At 37.0% G+C, this 23,104-nt stretch overlaps 1 protein-coding gene across 2 annotated transcripts in view; it reads right to left on the minus strand.

Moving 5' to 3' along the window:
- Window positions 1–1,815: 1,815 nt before the first annotated feature.
- LOC100892870 (DNA damage-regulated autophagy modulator protein 1) overlaps window positions 1,816–23,104 on the minus strand; it is an 81,467-nt gene continuing 60,178 nt past the window's right edge. For both annotated transcript variants that reach the window (XM_011672191.2, XM_003725305.3), the window contains 3 exons: window positions 17,859–17,908; window positions 6,869–7,196; window positions 1,816–5,385 (listed from right to left, as the gene is read on the minus strand). In XM_011672191.2, coding sequence (XP_011670493.1) covers window positions 6,915–7,196; window positions 17,859–17,908 — 332 coding nt within the window. In that variant the 3' untranslated portion in view covers window positions 1,816–5,385; window positions 6,869–6,914. The remainder of the gene's footprint in view (window positions 5,386–6,868; window positions 7,197–17,858; window positions 17,909–23,104) is intronic.

Genomic DNA, 23,104 nt, shown 5'->3' on the forward strand with positions numbered 1-23,104 from the left:
GATCAATTAAGGGCTTCTTCTCCAATTTCTCCACTCTTTTCAACTAATTTTGGCTCTTCTTGGCTCTCTGTTTTTTTTAATAGTTTTTTTTTGTAGAACCACAGAGAACAATTCAACAACCTACTGTAAAGATAAATACAGTAAAATAAGTCTTCCCAAACTCAAAGAGCCTAAAGACACACCTCCAAGACATTTTCTCTACAGACTAGAAAGATATTATGGTTCTACAATGTAAAATGACAGGAGCGCATATATATATCCAAAATAAGGCAACTTGGAATATATGCCTTTTACAAGAAAATATTAGGGAAAATGTATTATGATACAAATATGGCCATGGTTATAAATAAATGCAGACAAACCAAGGAACATAATCATAAAAAGTATGATAACAAAGATAACAAGCGAAAGAAACCTTTTACACAAAACAGAAAAATGGTCCTATTATAAGAGACATAGTTAAAATAATGCTTATATGGCATGGAATGTATAGCTGGAGACATAATGCGATGAGATGATATAGTTTTGGTCTAGCACAAGATAAATAATGCATATGAATATTTCTTCCATCTTATGCACCTTTAAAAAAAAGCAAACACAACATAAAACCAGAACAAAACTGATAATGGCTAAACGGAAGAGGGCACGACACCTAGAGAACTCAAAATGATATTGCTAGATTCTCGTAAGTATTTTCTTGATATACTTCCAGGGCGTCACAGGGATTAGCACAGTGAAAATCTCACAACTTATAATAGGACCAAGATGTTGTCAAAAATCGTAATTGAAATCTTTCATAAAAGTATGATGGCAAAATACTAATTATTAGCAAAATCACATTCATTTTTTTTGTCTTCAAATTTGAACTTTGCAACTTGCAGTTTTTCATTCATCCCTTTTGTTGTGTACAAAATGAGGGCTCTAATTTTCACTTATAGAGAGAAAACCAGTCTTTTGATCTGAAATTGTGCACATAATTTCACAGACTCATCTTGCTGCTACATATAAATACTAGTGCATCCACTTGGTTTCTTACCCGGGACCTCCCGGTTACAAGAACACTGCTCTACCACTGAGCCATCATGCTTCATGCTTAATGTGAAAAATTCAAAGGACCTCATTTAAACTTCCTTTAAAGAAGAAAACTCTTGATCTAACATGATTTTCGAAAGCATCAAATAAACAGAGAATGTGGCAATTACATTCAATCATCTAAAACCATTTTGCAAAACAATATGTGTGATTTTGCAGCACATGAGCATTTCACTTCAACAATCATAAAACATAGATACAATGAGTTAAAACAAAAGATGGGTAATCACTCTTGCAATTGAAGAGTTGCAGATAGGATCAATAATGGAATAATCAATATTCATAATCATCAAAATGATCCTATTAATGGCATTTGCCTTCATTAACTAGCACACATAGATTTTACAAGCATAAGGACACTCATGGGGGCGATCATCAATATAATTTCTTCAGACATTTAATTTTGTCTACGAGTAAGCAAACAGCATCAATTAATATCTGAGAAATGTAAAAACAGCATTTTTTCCCTCCTTTTGGCAACGACTATATACGTATCAATAAAATAAAAGCTGCAATGAAAAAGGATGATTAATTTAAAAAAAGTGTATTGGGAAGAATAGGAAGAAGAAATAGTGATCCTTTAGAATAGGAAGGAAAAAAAATCAATCACTTAAAGCCCCACTGCACTCCTTATAGCTACTTGCGCCCTCTATATAGCAAACAATGCCTAATCGGTGACCATTGGTCCCCCATGATCCCCTTTTCTTATGTTGATTGTGAGCTGATTTGATGAGATATCCACCTGTCAGTGACTATGGTGGGAGGTCTAATCCCTCCTGGCCAAACTAGTACAGAGAGGCTTTAAAAATATATTGGTGTACACCTAGTTTGAAAAGACACCCCTCCCTTCCCCATGCAAACAGGGCTCTCTCCCTTCATTAACCGTCATTATATACAGAAAAAAAATCTGCACCATAAAACTCACCCCTCTCTATATATTCCTCTTTCAACATGATTCCAATATATTCATATAATCTGCTATTTTACATTACATAAGGCAAAACATCTATATTCCTAGAAATACAAGAGTGAATAGTGTTATAGGGTATTGAGTTATACCACAAGAAGACAAAAGATATATAAGAAAATAGATCATTGATTTCTGGTTTAAAATACAATTAAATAGTGGATATAAATATATATCTCTATAGCTACGCACATATATACATACAAATAGTATAGGCTTTTCACCTTGTTACCTTTATCACCATCAAATGAGATAAGACCCTTTGAGCGAGAGATAGTCACATGTGGTATATCACACTTCAGGCATAGATAAAAGTTGAGTTAGAGTAAGAAGGCACCAAGTGATAGTATTTCTAATATTAAACATTCCTCACTTCCTTTGCCTGCATATCAATGTACCACAAACTTAGAACAGTCGATGTACTGCAATTAAGATCATTCGTAATATCATGTATCTGGTGTAGAGCCAATAGAGCTTTAACCTTGTGGTAAATGAGCAGTTAATAGCCCTCTAGCTCGGAGCAGATCATGAACCAATTTTGTACATTCACACATTAATCAACATTTTGTTTTAATGTTTGTTGTACTTTTTTACAACAGCAAACACAACTGCAAGTATACGGGACTGAAGTTAGTCGAGCTTCATTAGTACAGCTGAATCAAAGTATCATATCGAGTTAAAAAATGATAACTAATCAGCAACACCTCAAAACTTCACCTCAAATAGAAATTTAACCTGACAAAAAAATAGTTAAAGAGAAACAAGGAAAGATAAAGAAGGAAAACAAAGAAAGCATAAACACACCAAATAAAACCCCATCAACTTAACTAATAGATATTTTGGTCTCACTAACCCCCAGTATCCCAAATTTCAGAATTTGACACAGACATAATTCATTATTTCAAGTAAATAGCTCAATATATTTCAATTGGGTAATTAAGAAATTCTTAATTATTCATATTGCAACATTCATGTTAAAATCCCTCTAGTTCCCAGAGTATATGACTTCCATGTAAAAGAAATATTTTCATTTTTATTATTGCCAACTTCTTAAACTGGCCTAGATCATGGGATGTTAATTTGTTACATGGCTTAGCAAAATGCAGCGTGATTAGATGCATCTGGAATGCAAAAGGCATAACTGCTGGTGAAAATCGGTGAACTAAAGTTGTAATTTTTATAAATCTAAATCTGAAGGATAAGTTTAAGTGTACCAATCACTAAAAAATGTTTTTCTTGTGATGTAAGGGGTTCCATGTCTAAAATATGAGCACCAAATATTACTTCTACAAAGAGATATTGGAGTTTAAATTTTTAAGTTTTTAAGTTTAATCTCTCAGTAAACAGTAAAATAACTCGTTGAGTAGGCTAGTTGACCAATAGAAAGTCTGGTAAGTTAGACAGAAATGATTCGTGTGGTGAAGGACACAATTTAATATAATTTAGCCTAATGAAGGTTATAGAGGTTCATAAACTTCACCAGATCTATATCGCAATGATACAATGCTCCCTCTTTGCCAAAAATTACGACTTTTTACAATAATGCACTTGTCTTAGAGGATCTATAGACGTCTCTTTTTGTGACACATTTGGCCAAGCTACCTTACACTGAATGTTCTTCTAACCTTAAACTACGGCAGTGGTAATAAAATAATCCTTGCGATACCTATGAATTAAAAAAACAATGTACCCGGAACATCATACATTTCTGATCTGATTTAAAAGGGAACTGTATAAAAATCAAAGCAAAAATCATGCTCTACTCTCTGTAAAATGAAGACTGTTTTAGGGCATGAGGTAGAGGAAAACTTAAAAACATCAAAATCTTGTTGTCACACTCAATTCTCGCTACATCCACTACAGTAATTGACCATAGAGGGCAGCACATGCCATAGGTTTATTTGGCAAAGGCACTTCCAGTTCCCATACAAAGACAATGGGTCAAGAACTGACCGATAAAAATACTGTTGTCACTCTTAATTGAGTTTTGTAAATCTGTGTATATTTGTATAATGCCATGGAATATAATGACTCAGAATACAACTGTTTGCTTGTGTATTTGAATTTGTGAATACTTCTGAAATCGCAGTTGCTCTCAATGACCTGTTAGCTTGCTGGAAACTTGCCCGATATAGCAACAGCTATTCCTCTTTAAGACCTGAGAGGTTGCGAACCCAATACATACAAAGTTGCTCTTGACCTGAATGCTGTAAATTGCTTGCCTGATATAGCAACAAGTAATGTATCCAGAGTGAGTTAAGTTTGGGGGTCACCGAGAGCTTTAGGAAGAAATTCATAACTCACATTATCCACAAATTTATATGGAATAGTAAACTGGCCTTTAAAAAGGGATATTGGTGCTACTATACATCTGCCTGTATATCATTTAAAACGACACCCTAAAAAGCAAACAAAATACAATTAAAGTCTCAGCATCAAGACCTTGGCAATGGGACTACCCAACATTGATACTAGGAACAGATCAAATCTGTTACTCTCTTTGCTCATGATTATATCATCTGTATAGAGCCCAAAGTGAATTTGGACTCCCTTAATCCCATCGGAGAGCCAGTTATCTCCTTCATGGCACTTTTGTCTATACTGAAGATTTTTTTGCAATTCTTTTTGCAGATTACACATGCAATTTTTAACCTAACCATGTACTGGAAACACACAATTCATGGTATTTCTGCCCGGTGGGAGGTTTTCCCCAACTGCAGAATATATCTTAGCCTAACCATGTTTAAAACATCAAAGAAAACACACTATCAAATTCATGTCGTATCTCTACACAGCAAGGAGAAATTTGGCTGAGCTTCAGAAGAGCTTTAACTCTGTCAAACTACATTGTATATGAGCTTAATAATGCCTACTACATGTAGCTCTCAACAGAGCAAAGGAACAAGGTCCATTCAACATCGATTGGTGCACTAGGTTGCCCAGTGCGTAAACTCGCTCGCATTCTTCTCGTTGTGAAACTGCGTAGAATCCAGTACTGAGTGCCGCCGATTACCCACAAACCCGCTGTCCTCGAAGTCGGAGAAGCTGACCGGGTGGGAGAAGGATATCTTGTATTCCTCGTCGTACGGCGACGCGGGCAAGCCCGGCTCGAAGAGATCGGCGACCACCATGTTGGCGAAGGACGATGAAATGATTGAGCTGTACAGGGCGTTCTTCATGGCCAGATTGTCGAGGTTGTCGATGATGTACGGGGGATCTTTGGTGGTCATCGACGACCAGCTGTTTCTGTTACTGGCCGTGTAGTAGTAGCCTCTGTCCCAGTCCTCTGGGATTTTTATCATAATGTTACCTTTTACCTGTATTGCCTGAGGAATGGAGAAGAAGAAAAAACACTTTGATTAAAATGGGGGTTTTAATTACATTTTCCTGGAAAAAAGAGTAAATATCTGTATGATACCAAAAACACAGAAGTATGCGCGAAAAGTACACAACTTTGGTCACTAAATCACAAATGTGCAAGGTAATTTTTTTAACCCATTGCTTACAGTCATTGGGATGAAAAAAATCAACTCTAAATAAAATTATTTTTTCAATCATAACATCATTTTTATTGACATTATTGTGGACAAAAAGGGAAAATTTTACAGATAAAATCCCACCGATTCAACACATTTTGCTCAAATGTTATGAGACCATTATTATTAAAGAAATGAATCGTAAATTCTTGCTTACCAAATTATTTAACGGTTCTATTTTTAAAGTCTTCTTCTTCAAAATAATTTTACAAAAAAAATTACTAGTACCAGTTTTTTCTCACGATACAATCAACTACCATCTACAATACAAACAAATTGCTGGTTTTTCATGCCTCATGCTTTAATTTGAGGGCACAAACACTATTCTTTCAAAATGCAGGGTCTGGGCTTACACTAATACTTGCACAGGCTCTGAACTGTAAATACATATATATATATATTTTGTTTTAATTTTGTTTTTTTGTTTTTTTGGGGGGGGGGGGGCAAAGAATTTTGTCTAGTCTAACAGAAGTCTTGCGCATACAGTACCTAAAGAGTTGTAGCTGGCATGCATTGATGTAAAAATTACTATTTTTGGTGCTTGTCTGCTCGAGTTAGCTTGACCCCAGATAAGGGAATGACAAGTTGGCTACTGTGCATTTCTTTGTTTGAAGGCAGTGTGAAATTAAAAATATGTTTAAAAGATTTTGGTCAAGACAAAAAGCGTGTTATAATTCCATTATTACATAATCATTATTAGATCAGCATGACCAGGGTGGGTCCAGGATTTTTGAAAGCAGGGGGTGGGGGCGGGGGTTTGGGAGGGAGGGGGGGGGGGGCGGGGAGCTCAATACTGCCATAATTCTGACAAGCAAAAATACAAACAAAATCAAACAAACGGCAGAAAATAAATGATGAAATAAATTAAAAAGTGTCTTCAGATTTTGGGCAAAAATATCAATCAAACGAAACATGTTTCTTTAGTGTATTTGAGGTATTCTAAATGGGGTTTAAAGAGGAAACACAGGTTGTATGTGCCCACCCTAGAGCTTCGTATGATACGGAAAAACTGCCTGTTTATTTTATGTGTACAAGATGGCAACTGCATGCAGAAAAGGCCTATGCTTTTCACTTATTCACTCAGCTCTTTGCTATATTCAAGATACAGACATTTGAAGTGTACTACGCTTTACTTCATCATATGAACACAGTATCGTTTACCGATGCATATGTGAACGAGGCTGTAATCTGCTTTTATCATCACCAGATCAAACTAGTAAGATAATCATTATAATACTACAACACTGTACGATGAAAATTTTCCAATACTAACATAATACTATTTGAATCACGATGCAGCATTCGTTTTACAACATGCATCAAATCAAGGTATGCTTTTCGTATCTCGTGCCGGGCTGCGTGCTCTTTCTATCCAGGCACTGGATCTTCACCTCCACGTCGTCCTCGTTCACCGACTCCGTGGCGGGCGTGGCCGTGCCTATGCTGCCCTCTATAGACTCCCACTGGTTCCCTCGCCAGTGCTGGAGCTGCGTGAAGAGCTTGATGTGACGGAACTCATGCGAGAAGGTCATGAAGTACACGTTGAGTTTGACGACGAGCATCCATTCAAAAGCTGCACTGATCCGCCTAAAGTGTAATACCTGTGGGTGGGAGAGGGAGAGAGAGAGAATGAGAAAGAGGAAAAAAAGAGAGATTGAAATAAACAAATTGCTCATGACATTACAATAGTAGTCACATTTGTACAGTGCTTAATACTACGTTTCTAAGAAAGCATGTGTATATATATGCTTACTAATATGCAACCAGGGGACTAACGGCTGTAAGTCCTCTCACAGGGACTTGGTAATGAGGATGAATGCCTTAACAAAGGGCACTATATAGAGCATCGACTTGGTTTCGAACTCGGGACCTCCCGGTTACGAGACCACTGCTCTACCACTGAGCCATCGCGCCACCTCTGTGACTCAAAAGGTGAACAAAAATCAATGAATTGGCAAAAAATATTCAGCATTATCTAAGATGTCATCACACGACAGCTCCTGATTTGGATAGCTGTCGGCGGTCGAACAAATATGAAAATGAGATTAATTTTGACGCTGGAGCAGAGAGAGAAGCATCTGTTGTGTGTTGTTGGACTGGTGGTTTGTCTGAAGGTGAACAGTTGAATGTTAGAGGGCAGCCTCTAGTGTCAGGTTCTATTTAGGGCGCGTTTATCGGTGCTTGCCACTAGATATGTACATATCATACCCCACTATTGAACCCCACTATCAAACCCCACAATCATACCCCACTATATACGATCGTGATTTGCAGGATGTCGCGTTGATCGTCCCTTCACGATTCAAAATAAAGGCCTTGTGTCTGCCCAGCTGTTTTGACCCGGGAAGCAGACAGTTTCTCGGAGGTCAACTTCACACACACATGCTTGTACACAACACCTGGGGGGTCCTATTCGTATGTGAGGTTCAAAACAGCTTTGCGTTTATCGATCTCTCAGAAACGTGATTCTGGCTGTATGTCACATTCAAAACACACCTTTTTGCGTCTTTAGATATGCCCATATCTAAAGCCCTTTACAAAAGGCTTTGCGTTTATCACCTTCTAAATTTGCCTGAAAGACGTTTGAGAAACCTGATTCTAGCCAAAAATCTGGTCGATAAATGCAACCCAAGTCTCGTGGATATAATCAAGGGATAGCGTTTGACGGACCGATTAAGTAGTGGCGTAGCCATGGGTCAAGTTATCGAGGGGCCACTGGGGTTATGAAAGGGAGGGGGCAGTTGTTTTTATTGGATGAAATGCGAGAACGAAGTTATCTAGTGAGAAGAGGATAAGGGAAGGGGGGGGGGGAGGGTTGTATCGTCTTCCTTTTATGTTTCCTTCCCCTGTCCTCCTTTCTTTCTCACCTTCATCCTTCTGTTCTTAATCTTTCCTTTTTAACAACTCACAGAAAGAGGTTGTAAAGGCTGAATATAACAAGGCAGCCTCTAGCGTCTGCTTTTTATTTGGTCTCATGGATGTAACAAATGAATAACTTGTGACAGACCAATGATGCCAGTGGCGTAGCCATGGGTCCGGCCATTGAGGGGGTACTTGTATCATTACATTCAGAGCCATCTATACAGAGAGTTTGGCCAACCCGGTTCGAGTTGGACACAATATGGTGAATACTGCTTTGTTGGGCAAGCACAAAACAAAAGAATATACGCCATGTTGTGACCCAATGAAACCAAGTTGGCCAAACTCTGTGTATAGATGGCTCTGATTACATTACTCTCTCTCTAAAAAAAGAGTGAATTTCACTCTATTTTCATTGTGTTGGGAGTGTACGTCCGTGATCACTTGTTCAGGAGTGAATATCGATTGATTTTAGAGTGCTCTCTAAGAAGAAAAGAGTGAATGTTCACTCTATTTTCACTACATTTTCACTCTCCAGAAGAGTGACGTCCGTGATCACTCAATTGTTTTTAGAGAGTACATCTATGGCCAAAAATTGGTCGGTTTGGGGTCGGTCTAATGTCGGTTTGATGGAGTGACTAAGGTATTATTAGATCATTCTATTTGGCACTAGGTCAGAGAAAATGTGTTCATCCAAGGTTACTATGGACAAACGCCAGACACCTGCCTGACTGTACATGGGATGTGGCCTTCGCCTAGTTTATCGAGGCAATTCACGCGTCCATGATCTAGTAAACAACATCAAGTTCACATGAACTTGTACTGGCTACTCCTGCTTAGCAAGAATTGTTCAGGGACCCATTTCAAAAAAGCGTTTTTTCAATGACAAATGACAAAAAGCAGTGACAAATGTGCTGATAACCAATCAAAAGCAAGGATTTCGCTAGCTTATAACAAAAACTGTCATTTGTCTCTGATTATACAAGTTTTGTGAAACGGGGTCCAGGATGGCAATTTAGCAGTGTGACATGGTTTCATGTGTTATCCATTGGATGCATGTAGGTATACAAAAAGAAGAAAAAGTTTGAAAGGAGAAATAAACAAGGTGAAAAAGATGGAACAAGGAGGATCGATAGAATAATAAAAGAACATGAAGATTCACACAAATTATGAAAGAAAGATATAGAGGAATAATGCCTCTGGCACCATCTTTGTTAGGCAGAGGCATATAATGGAGAGGACAGAGGAATTGTAGAAAAGAAGAGGACAAATATTTATAAAAACAGAAGAAAAAACAAAAACAAAATAGGAATAAGAAAAGAAGACAATGACAGTGCGCAACAGAAAAAAAAGGGAGGGGGGGGGGGAGTATTTTAAAACATTGAAAAAGTCAGTGGAACAAGGAAAGGAAAGGAGGTCAATGAGTAATATCATGAGGGGGAAAAAGACGAAGGGAAAACAAGGACAAAAAAGATACATCCAGTATCGACAGAGAAAAATATTACAACGTCCATTTAAAAAGAAAAAGAAACTAATAATAAAATATAGTTTCTTGTGAATGGGAGGAAAAAAAGATTGCCAACTGAAAACAATGATTTTGAAGAAAATGGAAGTTAAACGAAGCCACACACAGACCAACATGTCAACAGTGATAAGATCAGACTTTATCAATCGTCATAAAAGTGTCAGAACTAAGCACAAATCATCATCCCTCATCCTTTTCCTTGAAGACATATGGCACATTTCCACATCAGAAAAAAAACCAACAAACAATTGTCTCCACATGCCAAGTTTTCCTGAATGCAGTATTAAAGATGGCATCCTACTGCCAAACTTTTTAAGAATGAAATTGACCAGATTTTTTGCCATTTCTGAAAGCAATTCCAAATTTGTTTCTTTGAGACTTCATTATTATCCCCCTACTTTTTGAAGTACCAACATACTGGAAGTTGATATACCTATGTAGGAAGACTGTATCTACTTTTGGACCTGATATATTTTAAGAACCCCTCATCACGCTAGCTTGTGCCCATTTTGCTTTTGATTCTTAAAAGCAAAAGTGATAAATAATACCATGCAATAAAATCAACTCATCAAGTTGCAAATTTACAAGGTTTTACCTCAATAATGATGCTAGCTTTCATTTATTTTATTTTAAATTTCATACATTATACAAATATTTGTCTAATTAGATCTTTAAATAAAATTCTGATTGGATTCTCTACTATTTAAAAAATTAATCAAAGTCATTGGTAAGAGATGATATATTTGTTTTATTTGAAGACTAGTCACATGACCCAGTTTCCATCTTTAAATATGTAGGCTTAATCATATTACAACATAGAAAGTATTTTCAGTGTAAAAATCATCGTTAAAAACATAAACCAGATGACCCAAATTCCACTCCAAATGAAGTGCCTACATGTCTATAATTTGAGCAGACTGGTTATTTGAATGTTTTAAACTTCTTGTTGGGAAACATCTCAACAAAAAGAAACTCAACAAAAAGAAACTTAAAAAAAGGAAACTTCACAAAGCATAAACTCCCGATGTTACTAAAGTCTTAACACACCAGGGCTAAGATATATCGTATAAATTGAGTGCCAATGACTGTAATATGAGTAAACGGGTTTAGGATATAAACAAAATTATTTAAACTTCTTGACAGGAAACTTCAAGTAGCATAAACTTCTGGATGTTCCTGAAGTCTAAACACACCATGACTAAGATATATCATATAAATTGAGTGCCTATGTCTGTAATATGAGTAAACGGGTTTAGATATAAACAAAATTATTTAAACTTCTTGACAGGAAACTTCAAGAAGCATAAACTTCGCGATGTTACTGAAGTCTAAACACACCATGGCTAAGATGTGTATCATATAACTGGGACGGAGTCCTACTGCAGTCCAGCATCCCATCCCTTCTGTCTATTGTATCCAATTGATTGAATTAATATTCATGCTTCTGTCAAAGAATAACAGGTGACAAAATTACATGACTCAATTCAAGCTCAGCAGCTTTTCAGTTTTTGGGACATAGAGGGCGCCGACTAACGTCAAACAGAAGATCATGCATTAGCTGAATTTTCAAGGAAGGAAACTGGCCTAAAATCTTCTGTTTGTGTTTTTAAAACCTTTAAAAAAATGGAAATTCAGATACAAATTTTGACTGGGGTGGGGGGGGGGGGGGGGGGGAGATCTGTGCATGTATATTTCCTTACCATAATGTAGCTATACCGGTACTTATTAACATGTATATGCCCTATAGCAAATTGAGAACAAAACTATGAGAATTTTGAGATTTAATTACTACCGGTAAAGATATACAAGTATAGGGCAATGTACTTGTGCTCCCTCTCCCCCATACATATTTTAGTTACTATGCTCAGATTGGTCTTATTGTATTTTGAGCTAGCTATACTCAGTTGGAATAATTGATCCCTTGAAACAATGGGTAAAGACAGGCACAAGTAATTAAAAATTACATTTTTGGTTCAGTAGATTTTTACAATAACCAACAAAGATAATAAATGCCTATCTGGGTAGGTGTATGGTATTTAGTTACGCCCAACACGCTGGTCCACTTATCGTAAGTACCTCGTCTTTAGCTAGATCTACAGGTAGATTTAATAATTAAAGGTATTGAATTCCAAGGGCATGGCGGCCTATCATAGATACTTGTTTTATGGCAGAGCCGCAGAGTCGGTCTAATCTGGCTAATTATTAATTGCGGCACTGACCACAAAGTCCTTTTCAGAAAGCGGGGGTGTAATTAATGATCTGGCATGCATGGGATAACTGTTAAAATTCAAGTTATTCAAGATTTCATTATTTAATCATAACCATTTAAACATATAAATGCAGTATGGAATATGGAAAGGACTGGTAGAGAAGCAAAATTCCTTAGAGGCCATCTTTCTGTTGTTCTATCCTTTGTTTTCCTGCTGTACGTACTTTCACAATGGCTTGTAAACACACACACTTTTTTCAACAAAACCCTGTTTCACTGCTTACAGATAAGCTTTAGTTCAGGAAGCAAAAAGGGAAACTGAAATGAAACTTAATATTCCACATGATCTCACAATGTTTCGCTTTTGTCTCAGAACATATGCTAGACATTTTATGTTCAGTCCATTATTTTGGATGTGTTTTAGTGCACATATATCTAGAAGGAACACCAAACGAGTTTACCATGAAACTCTTGTCTCCTTCAAAACTGACATGTAAAGTCATTAATCTTAAACCAGTAATTCATAAGGATGGTTTTTAATGTTTCCTCAAACTGATGCCTTTATAATAACACTCTTTCTTCATACAATGTGCACTATTGCCCAGCAAGTTGTAATCAATTTTTCTGAACTCTTTCCAAGAGATGATTGTAACAATTTGATTTATTCTTGATAAATGAAGTTTTTATCTTCTTAGAAGTAGTAGCAACATCAGCAGTAGTCTTTGTTTGATAACTTGTATCACAAAATAGCACAAGGCTAATCTACCACAAGGTCCATCAAACTTCGTTGATCAATCTTAATTGAATAATAATGTTCCGAGAAGATATAAGTTTTATCTGTCAAGAATAAATCATATTGTCACAATCATATCATGAACAGAGCCAAGAAAATGTTATCATAACTTTACGGGCAAATCTAAATTAATTTCCCTCTCAGAACAAAAGCATACAGATTAAGAACGGATGCCAAACTAAACAAAATTATCCCTCCCCAACTCAACATAACCATGATAATCATAACACTCATAAGTGAATTGAACAATGACTTCATTACCCTAATTATGGCTTCATTTAAAGATAGCCACTTCTAAATCAATTACCTTCCAAAAGCCCTGGAACTTCGCAGCATATCAACACAGATTTCCATTCTCAACTTCCTCCACTTGTTCCCAATTTCCTCGGCCGAGCTATTATCGGTTTTGTTCCCAAATCATAAGCGCCTTTCTTTCAAAAAGGTCAATTTAAGAATTTCCTGCCACTGCATATCAACTTAGCACCGACAGAGAATACAAGGTATGGGAAGTATCCTCAAAAAATCTCTGGGATGTAACAATTTGGTACCTAGATAATTTTGAAGTGTAAAATTGAATTTGCTTTGTTTTTACATGATTTGGCAATAACACTGTGACAGCTGGTATAAGGAGAACATGAAATTCACATGGACACATGATGAGCTTTTTGAGATAATAGGAGGAAGGAACACTTGAGGAACATCCTTAGATCTTAAAAAATGGCGCTAGGAAGATGAGGTACTTTTTGGATGGGTGGGGGAGAGAAAGAACAAACTCTGAAAGGGAAACTGAGAGTGCAAGGAGCCATAGAGAGATAAGTACAGAGAGAAAGCAAGACGGAGAGAGAAGAGATATAAAAGAGATGACAGACAGCGTGTCCACACACAAAACAATTTATCCCGAAACTCTATAACGAAACGTCGTACAAAGAATCATAGTATACATTTCAAAGTGTCCACACACAAGAAACGTCATATAAATAATCATCGTATAAATTCAAGGATGTCCATAAACAGAAGAAAGTAATCCTGAAACTCTACAGTCTGGTCTCCTTTCGCTCCAGGTCATGTTAAGCCCCGCCCAGTTAGTTACACTAGTTACACTCCCCCTGTCCACACACAACACATTCGTGATTAGGCGTGATTCTTTATTGAGTTTCAGTTCGAAACGATGCCCAAACCTGCGTTTCGTTAGACTAGTTTCGTTATATGACGTATCGTTAGTGAGCGTCCACACATACAATTTCATCGTAAAACTATCGCGAAACGGTATCACTATCGCGAAACGGTATAGCTAATCACGGAAAATGTTGTGTGTGGACAGGGGGAGAGAGGGAAGAGATAAGATATGAGAGAAAGAGAGAGAGAAAGAGGAGAAAGATGAAAGATAGAAAATAGAGAAGGGAGAGATGAAAGAGAAAGAGAGACTTATAGAAGAAACATCCTGTCATCTAAAAGAATAGAGAAAATAGAGTAAATGAGAGATAAGAAAGGGTACAATGATTTTGTAAATAGAAGAAAGGTAGAAAGAGGCTGAAAAGTGCGGAGAGAAAGAGAAGGGGAGAGAGTGTATGAAGGTGAGGATGAGAGAAGGTAGCATGGGTGAGTAAGAGAAAGAGAAAAAAGAGAGAGAGAAAGAGAGAGATAGAGATAAAGAGAGAGAGAGAGAAAGAGGGAGGGAGGGAGAAAAAGAAGAAGAAGAAGAGAGAGAGAGAGAGAGAGAGAGAGATACAAGAAATAGACATGGACAAAATTACCAGAAAATAAGAATCTTAAAATAATGATAGAGAAAGAGGTAGCATCAGCAGGACTGATTAAAGAAAAATAAAGCTATTGACAAACTAACACAAATTGCTTGAAAATCATATTCCTTGAAAAGGCAAAACTCAAATTTGCATACATGAGACTGCATATTTAAAACTAAAGACCCAATTAGATCTACAACCCCCACCCCCCCCCCAAAAAAGGGTAAAAATAACACCCCCCCCCTAGAAATGATATCTATCTTCCAAATGAAAAGTCTGCCCCCCCCCCCCCCCCCTGAAAGGAGAAAGGTCTTAATCCAAGTTCACCCCTAAAACCCATCCCTTCAACCACGGAGATCTCGCAGTGAGCGAGCTGGACAATTTGAGAAAATTGAATTAATTAAGGGGGGATAACCAGTGGCTGCGACCACCCCGAACGATTATCAATGATATGATACATATCCTCTGGGGAACAGCTGCTTGACTCCACGATTTCAAAGCCCTCGGAGATATCCAGGAAACGATCGTCCGGTGTTTATTACTTCTCTCATTTTCAATCGCCCCCATTTAGACCACATACAATTCCATATACATACATTATGTATATGAAAACTGTGTAGCTACCGGTATACAAAAAGGTCAAAGCTATATGATTGACAAGTATGTTTTCTTCATTTTTTTCATGTGGGGATCGTAAAATGAAATATCGTTTAATGGAACGTCAATAGAAAAAGGTATTTTTGAGCATTGATTTGAACGAAAACTCAATGGAGAATCAGAGCCCCATTCACATCTAAACTTTATCTCGTACAAAAACCATATAACTGGGAAGGACTTGTCATTAGAGAGTGTACTCTGTATTGGTCATTTTCACGTTAAACTGACAACTAGTTTCTGTAAATAATGATCCTTTTGTACAATATCGGTAAACCTTTTCAAGTGTGAATGCTCCTTCTGCTATATGTTGAGTATTTATATGACGTTTCTTTATACAAGTTTTTCCTCTGGTCTGAATAGGGCCTCAGATATTTCCACCTGTTCAAAGAGAGGAGCCTAATCTAATGTCGTTAATAAAGAATTAAGCCTATGCAAGCTTCTTCCAATTAGGGAATTAAACAAAGCCATCAAAGCCTTTAAAGGTATCGTTTAAAGATAAACTTGAGTTCTGGTAATGCGATTACATTGTGAAAGAAAAGGTGTGGAATGGATCAGAAAAGTTGATCACATAGCATGTAAGTAATGGTGTGTAATGCAAGGTTCTGGATTCATCAAAATCATCATAAATTTGGCAGAGTCTTGGTAAAGTAACAATCACTTACACAGAAAGATGTATATGGGACAACACACATGGTGTCGGGGCCAGTACTACCCTGATTTCCTTATCTTTCTATGCTCATTACTCAGCCAGTATACATTTTCTTCAGAATTGTTTGGCACATGACATTTATTTGTAATCTTGAACATTCAGTGTAAGTTTCGTTAGATTCTGTGAGAATTAATTTTCTTTTTTTACCACAACTCAAGTTTATCTTTAGCACTGTTTAGTCTGAGATGCATGGCCCTACGTGTTATCAGTGTCTGTGATATCAATGCCCTAAAAAAATTGCGCTTCAAAATGATCAAGAAGTGCCTCAACAAAGTAAAAATCTTTGAGTGACCGGTTTAACCATACTCATTTTCCCCAATAGACTGTAGTGTTATGAAAACCGTTAGAAAAACGCAAAATTTAGTTTCAATTTCCAATCATAAATATGTTGATAATCAGACAGACGATCGACTCGTAAAAGTTATGGGGTTCCTGACTGACCTAAAGGTTTATAATTATGATTCCAACACGAGCTAAATCCAAGATTTTGTTTTAGAATCTGAGACAATGTTACAGAGTCACTTTGAAGAGGTCTCACATTTCATTTATACTTTAATACACATAGCAAATGATATTAATGATTATGATTATTGCCATCCCCCATGACGAATAAAGCACCAGTTGGAATGCACAACATATAGAATACTCAAGCCACCACTCTCCCCCCCCCCCCATTTATCTCTTGTTCTTTAGCTACAATGATATCACAATGCACATCTTGACTCACTTTAAACAAAGCTCACAATACCTATTTACACCCTGGATTACAAACACAAGGAGAGCTTGCAAACATCACTTGTTTGTGGTGAGGATAATGCAATAAAATCAAGAAACTTGTAACCCCCTGGGTATATCACTATAGTGTAGAGTAAAGAACAACCTATCTGCATGGATGGATCATCAATTCAACAGTCATATTAGTTATTTCAATCAGTCACTGTGCAAGAATTTGAGATGGTGACTAAGAATCATTTGTGAAAAAAAGAGGACTAATTATTTGAGTTTTAGGAGATATTGGTTAGTTTATTACATCTATAGTCTACCTATTCAAGTACTTGCCCTTAAAGAGACTAAGGAAGGAGAGGAAAAGGAAGTGGGCTAAGACAACATGACACGAAGGTGATAGATGTAGATGTATGATTCCTTTCCAATGCCTCCTACTCTCCCCTCACTCAAAGTCATTATCCTCTCATACTTTACCTTGTAAAATCAGTGCCCCTCCCCCCCCCCCCCTCTACCAAGACACCATGGGCCCCCTAAATGGCTGGACCCTCTCTCAACCATTGAACACATACCCATACACATACAGGGCACCATGCATGTGACACATGTCCGATTACGTAAAAAAAAAATCACTCCAAATAATTCTTTTGTAATTAAATCAATCTCACAAAGTGATTTTGTCTCGAAATCAATCTCACTGAGTGATTTTACAATGAAGAAATGGATACTGAATAATACATTTTGACACAAAAGCAGATTCACAAAGCGATTTTGCCACAAATCAATCTAGCGAAGTGATGCATATGATTCAATACAATTCTAATTATTTATATATTTATCAAGTCTAAGTTCCATATTTTACTGAGTCAGTTAAACCCAACCCTGGGCCTAAAAATCAAGTTTAACAAAAGAAAACTTTGGAGAAAAAAAATGATCAATAGCTTAAGCCCAGCATTGGTCTTAAATTGCAGTAAAATATGGGTTTAACTGTTAAAAGAGCTGAAACCAAAAAAAATATAAAGAGAAATGTCTGTTTTGATACTTACTGGATTGTCTTTTGTTGCATACCACCTCAGCCCAGAGCCAAATAATATTACTGAAAAAGAAATATCTGTCAAGGAAAACTAACAGTAAAATATTATGGATTTTACAATTTGAATCAAATTAATACATTGGTCTATAAAATCTTTACAATTAGTGGTATTGTAACAACCGTATACATGCATTGCGTCAGATACATGGTACTACTCTACATTGTCTTAATATTGGTGAGCTTATTTATGTTACTGCTTTTAAATTCCTGAATCTGAAATTTTGACTCCACCTTTTTGTTAATGATCTACCAACTACCAGTAAGTAGAAAAACAAATGTTCACAGTGCAGTTATATTCTCTTGTTTCCATCTTCATGGGTACTTTAAAACCAGACACTTTTGTGAACTTCACAAGCAGTCAAGATAAAACAAAGAGTTTCTCATGCTGGGAAATGATTAGATTACAACATTAAAATGTCAAACTTCCTGAAAGATTCTGTCACAAAAGAGGTTCTATTTAACCTTTTGCGTACGAGGGGGGTGTTTCATAAAGCTGTACGTAAAGTTATGCATGACTTTACAAATTAAGAGGCAAATGGGATTCTCAAACCCTTTAAATTACATCAGCTAAAGTTGAAATATGCAGATGTAGATTAACCTAATACAAAGTGTATTTTTGGCTACAATTTAATTGATATTTAATGGGAAAAACAGTCACACTTTGTTAAAATGTCAGGAAAAATTTTGGGCATCCCATTTGGCGTTGCATATTCAAATTATTTGTAAAGTTATTCGTAACTTTACACACAGCTTTATGAAACACCCCCCCCCCCCAGAACTGAGTTATTCCTGTATACTATAAAACCTATATTTTGTTAATGAGGGAATTCAGTAGTCAGCAGGTTAAAGGCACACTGCCATACTTGTAGCTACTTGCTCCCTCTATATAGAAAACTTCCCCAATCGGTGCCTGTTGGTCCCCCATGATCCTCTTATTCTCATGTTAAATGAGAGCTGAGTTAATGAGATAGCCACCTGTCACAGTGACCTCGATGGCTCGCTGTGTGGTCTAATCCCTTCTTGCCCAGTAGTGGTGACGGTCTTTAAGATTTCATGAGAGTTTCGGGCTTGGATGGGTAAAAATGGATTTGTTGCTAACATTTCAGCAATTTCATACAAAGTAGTTAACAGGTTAACATTTTATGAAAGTTTCAGGCTTCAATGAAAACAAAATTACATATTTGTTGTATCACTAGGCGTGTCTCCATCAGCTTGAGATTGCCAAATAGCTCGCTATTTTTAATTTGGGAAATAATCCCCAAGTTACAAATCGCGTCTTCATCAGCTCGAGATTCGACCTTGAAACTTGAGAAATTATAGTTAGAGATATTTTGCTCAGCGTTTGCCCATAGTGCGAGTCTTCGGGTTGGTCGCTAATTGCAACCTCGGGCTGATGAAGACGCCAACTAACTGGATAATCTGTGATCGGGATAGTTGAAATAGCGAGATATTTGGCAATCTCGAGCTGATGAAGGACAGCCCTATTGGTAACATTTCATACGAATAGTGCCCTCGTGGTCAGCGAGGCTAGTAACCAGGATGGATGACCAATAGGTTTTTATCCCCTCGTCCAAGGAAGTATCTAATACTAGCCTTTCCTCTGAGAATTACCTCTCCCATGAGGTCATTACACTATGGCCTTCATGGCCAGAATGTCCGAGCATGAATGAGGGGAAATTATTTGGGAGAAAATGGAAAGTTTGGAAAAAATGAAGCTTTTGAAGTGTACCAATCATCAAAAGATGTTTTGCTCTTAATTTACAGTAAGGGGTTAGTGTCGCTATACTGTATTTAAAATATGAGGTTCATATATTACGACTACAAATAGATATTGCAGTTCTAATACAATCTCAGTTAACATGAACATTACTTGTTGAGTAGACAAGTTGACATATGTTGGACAGACTGGGTTCCATACTCAGGGTTCTATGTAAGCCTTTTCTGTTTTTCATATTTCTTTACCATAACCTATAGAATGTCAGGTATAGTTTGCTGTAGGTCAATTTTACACAATCTAGCCTTCATGGTGAAAAATGGTCATAATTATGTTCATAATTATGTTCATAACTACATTTATTTCATAATAATGCTGTACCACTGTGGTGTAGAGGTTCATTAACTTGACTTTCAAATGCTTTTCTTTTTAACCCCTCCCCTGCTCACAAGAAAATAAAACACAAACTACATCAATACTTGTCAGAATATACCATAAACAATACAGCATGGCAAAAAGAATACAAAGAAAGGAAAATCAAATGACGGAACAGATGAAAGAAGTCTAGACGTAAAACTAGGTGTTTAGGCTAAATTTGAGGCCCAGCCCCTTCCCCCTTTTCCCTCTTTTGTTGGTGCTTTAGTCATGACTGAATTGATGTCTGGAGTCTTGGTAAAGACTTGATTTGATTTTTTTCTTTCAGGTTACCTTGCAAATTGGGGGGTTAAAGTGAATTTGCGAAGAAATCAAGGGTAGCCCTGGCTTGGGACATAGTGTATTGTCTCTTGAGAGCAAGAAGCTAAGTTCTATGAAAAATTATATGACTAAAAAGCCTTAAGGACGCAGGCCTGGCTTGGGACGTATTGTCTGTCAATTGCAAGAAGGGGATTAACTAATTCTGTGAAGAAGTATAATGCCTTTCTGGCTCTTAGCGGAGAAATGATGTAGGGTTCAATAGTGAGGCCTATATTATTATGAAAGGAAAGAAAGAAATTGGGGTTGGGCAGTACTGGGAGGGGGAGGGGGGGGGGGGCTCTCATACATTATACTAATCTCCCCCTCAAATGTTTGTGAAGTTGCCATTGTGTTTTAGGAATTTTTAATAAACCACTACACTCTTATGCTTAAAATTATGAAATAAAACATTACAACAATTGAAAAACCATCTATAAATAACAGATATTCTATACAGAAATGAGGGAAAAGACAAGGAAAATTAAGAAAAAACTTTTCAAAGGAAGACACTCTCCTGCTATTGAAAAGAAGAGGTTGATGATATTTTTATAATTTCTGCATGAAATCATTTTCAATTTGGATCAGGCTTGACCCTTTGGCATTGACACGTCCATTGTGGTTGGTCAAGCAGCCGGTCAAGCATGTCTCGGCCAAGGACAGAGAAACGACAACGAGAGCGCAAAGCAGGAAAAGGAACCCAAAATAATCACAGTCTTGGGCTAAACACAGCCTGCACTAATTAAAACAACTGTCGCAATTGAATATTCAGACTGACATATAGGCCAACGGAGCAGACAGCTTTAAGCCATTAATAACTATGCAGCTCAACTTACTATCAATAGCCCTGTTCGCATGCCACCGTCATAGTTTTAAACTCAGAGTTTTTGAAACATTGATGTTTTCAACAAGACCCACTAGCAAACATGAAGTTTCATACAGCTGTAAAACAATGTCTGTTAAAAGTTTTGAAACACAAGTTAGGTAAGCATATTTTAGAACTACAAACTGGCAAAACACTTAAGTTAATGATGTCCACACTGCACATAACATCGAGTTGGGACCCCGGCCCCTTGTTAGTATTTTTCGCATTAACCATAAGATCGATTTTGGTTAAAAACTCTGAGTAAGGATTTTCTTTAAAAACAAGTGTATCCTGCATCCACATGATCCTTGTAACACTACATTATAACCTCAAACCAGGAATTAAACTTATATTAAACGGTCCGTCGTGTGAACCTGGCTAAAAATACAGACAAAGCAATAAGAACCACTTGAATTATGGTAGAGGCCACGCAGGCTTTCTGTGCATGCTTTAATAAATCAGTTTACAACCATGAATTAAACTTAAATTAAACGTTCCATTGTGTGAACCTGGATCAAAATACAGACATTGAAATGAGAACCACTTGGATTACAGTAGAGCCCATGTGGGCTTTTGGTGCATGCTTGAATAATGTGAAACTGATATCATAATGTTCGCATCCCGTCATAATCTCTTCCTTCTAAGTGTCAAATTGGTTCATGCTTGGCTGCAGAACATTCAGGGAAAAGGAGACATATTTCGGAATTAATTCTGACAATCCTAATCCATTAGCTGTAGGCCGAGTCACGAGCGAATCAAACAATCGGTATGGGGGGGGGGGGGGGGTGCACAAGTTTGAACATTTTCTGACAAATAAAAGCAAAAGCAAAATGTTATCATAATGTCAGTTCCTAATTTATTGTAAATGACATGCAATGGACCACCACGCCCCCCCCCACTAACAAATGAAAAAGAGAAAGGGTTTTAGATTTGAAGTGGGGCACAATGATACAATTAAAAGGGCAACCTTTCTTTTGTCTACCTAATTTATGAAACAAACATTGGGTTTCAAATAAGGGTGGTGGGGAGATTGGAAAAAACAAAAGAAGTTCCTTATTAGTTTTAAACACCTAAGATATATAAGTTACTTCAGTAAGTAAAAAGTTAATATGAATCATAGCACTTTTCCTTTGTTATCTAAGGTAGATATAAAGTTAGTTCTGATAAATAGATAACAGAAATTATCATTATATACAAAATGATCCATATATATATAAAAGCAAACAAACACAAATTCATTTTTTCCAGTTTTGTTCTGAGGGAGAACTGACAAAGGAACATGATATCATATGTCTTCATCACAAATTCAGGGTGGCATAAACACTCAGTTCTTTAATTGTTTTGAAAAAGATTATTTTGTATGGAACATCCTGTACTAAACTCCAGTAATCTGAGGGGGGAGGGGCACTTTTGTGCAGAAGAACAGAGTCCAGAAATGACCATGGTGTTAGTCACCAAAAAACATCCCGTCAAATCCCCCACGACCAGCGCCGCCGACAGAGGAGGTTTCGTGGGCGAGGCTATCCGCGATCGGTCACGAATAGAGAATTGGGGAGCATGCGGCAAGGGAAATCTCAAGATTTTCAAAGATTTCCTAAATTGCGCCGAGGGTCCATTTGTGTCTGGAAATGGGGGCAGTTAATTAGCTAAAGGCTATATTTGCTTGAGCAACTCATTTTCAATTAATATCTCAAGACTTTGTTATTTTGATAATGCAATTTCCTTCTTAAGACCCGCAGTCCTATAAAACGAAGTGAATAGGAGCATTGACTTGAAAAAGGACAAACAACTGGAAATACATTCTTTACATGACCCCCCCCCCCTTGCAATGATACAGACCTGACTAAGATACCTTTTCTTTATTTATGATGAATAAAAGGAATAATAA

Source organism: Strongylocentrotus purpuratus, unplaced genomic scaffold (assembly GCF_000002235.5).
Source record: "Strongylocentrotus purpuratus isolate Spur 01 unplaced genomic scaffold, Spur_5.0 spur5_scaffold_18, whole genome shotgun sequence".
NCBI lineage: Eukaryota > Metazoa > Echinodermata > Echinoidea > Camarodonta > Strongylocentrotidae > Strongylocentrotus > Strongylocentrotus purpuratus.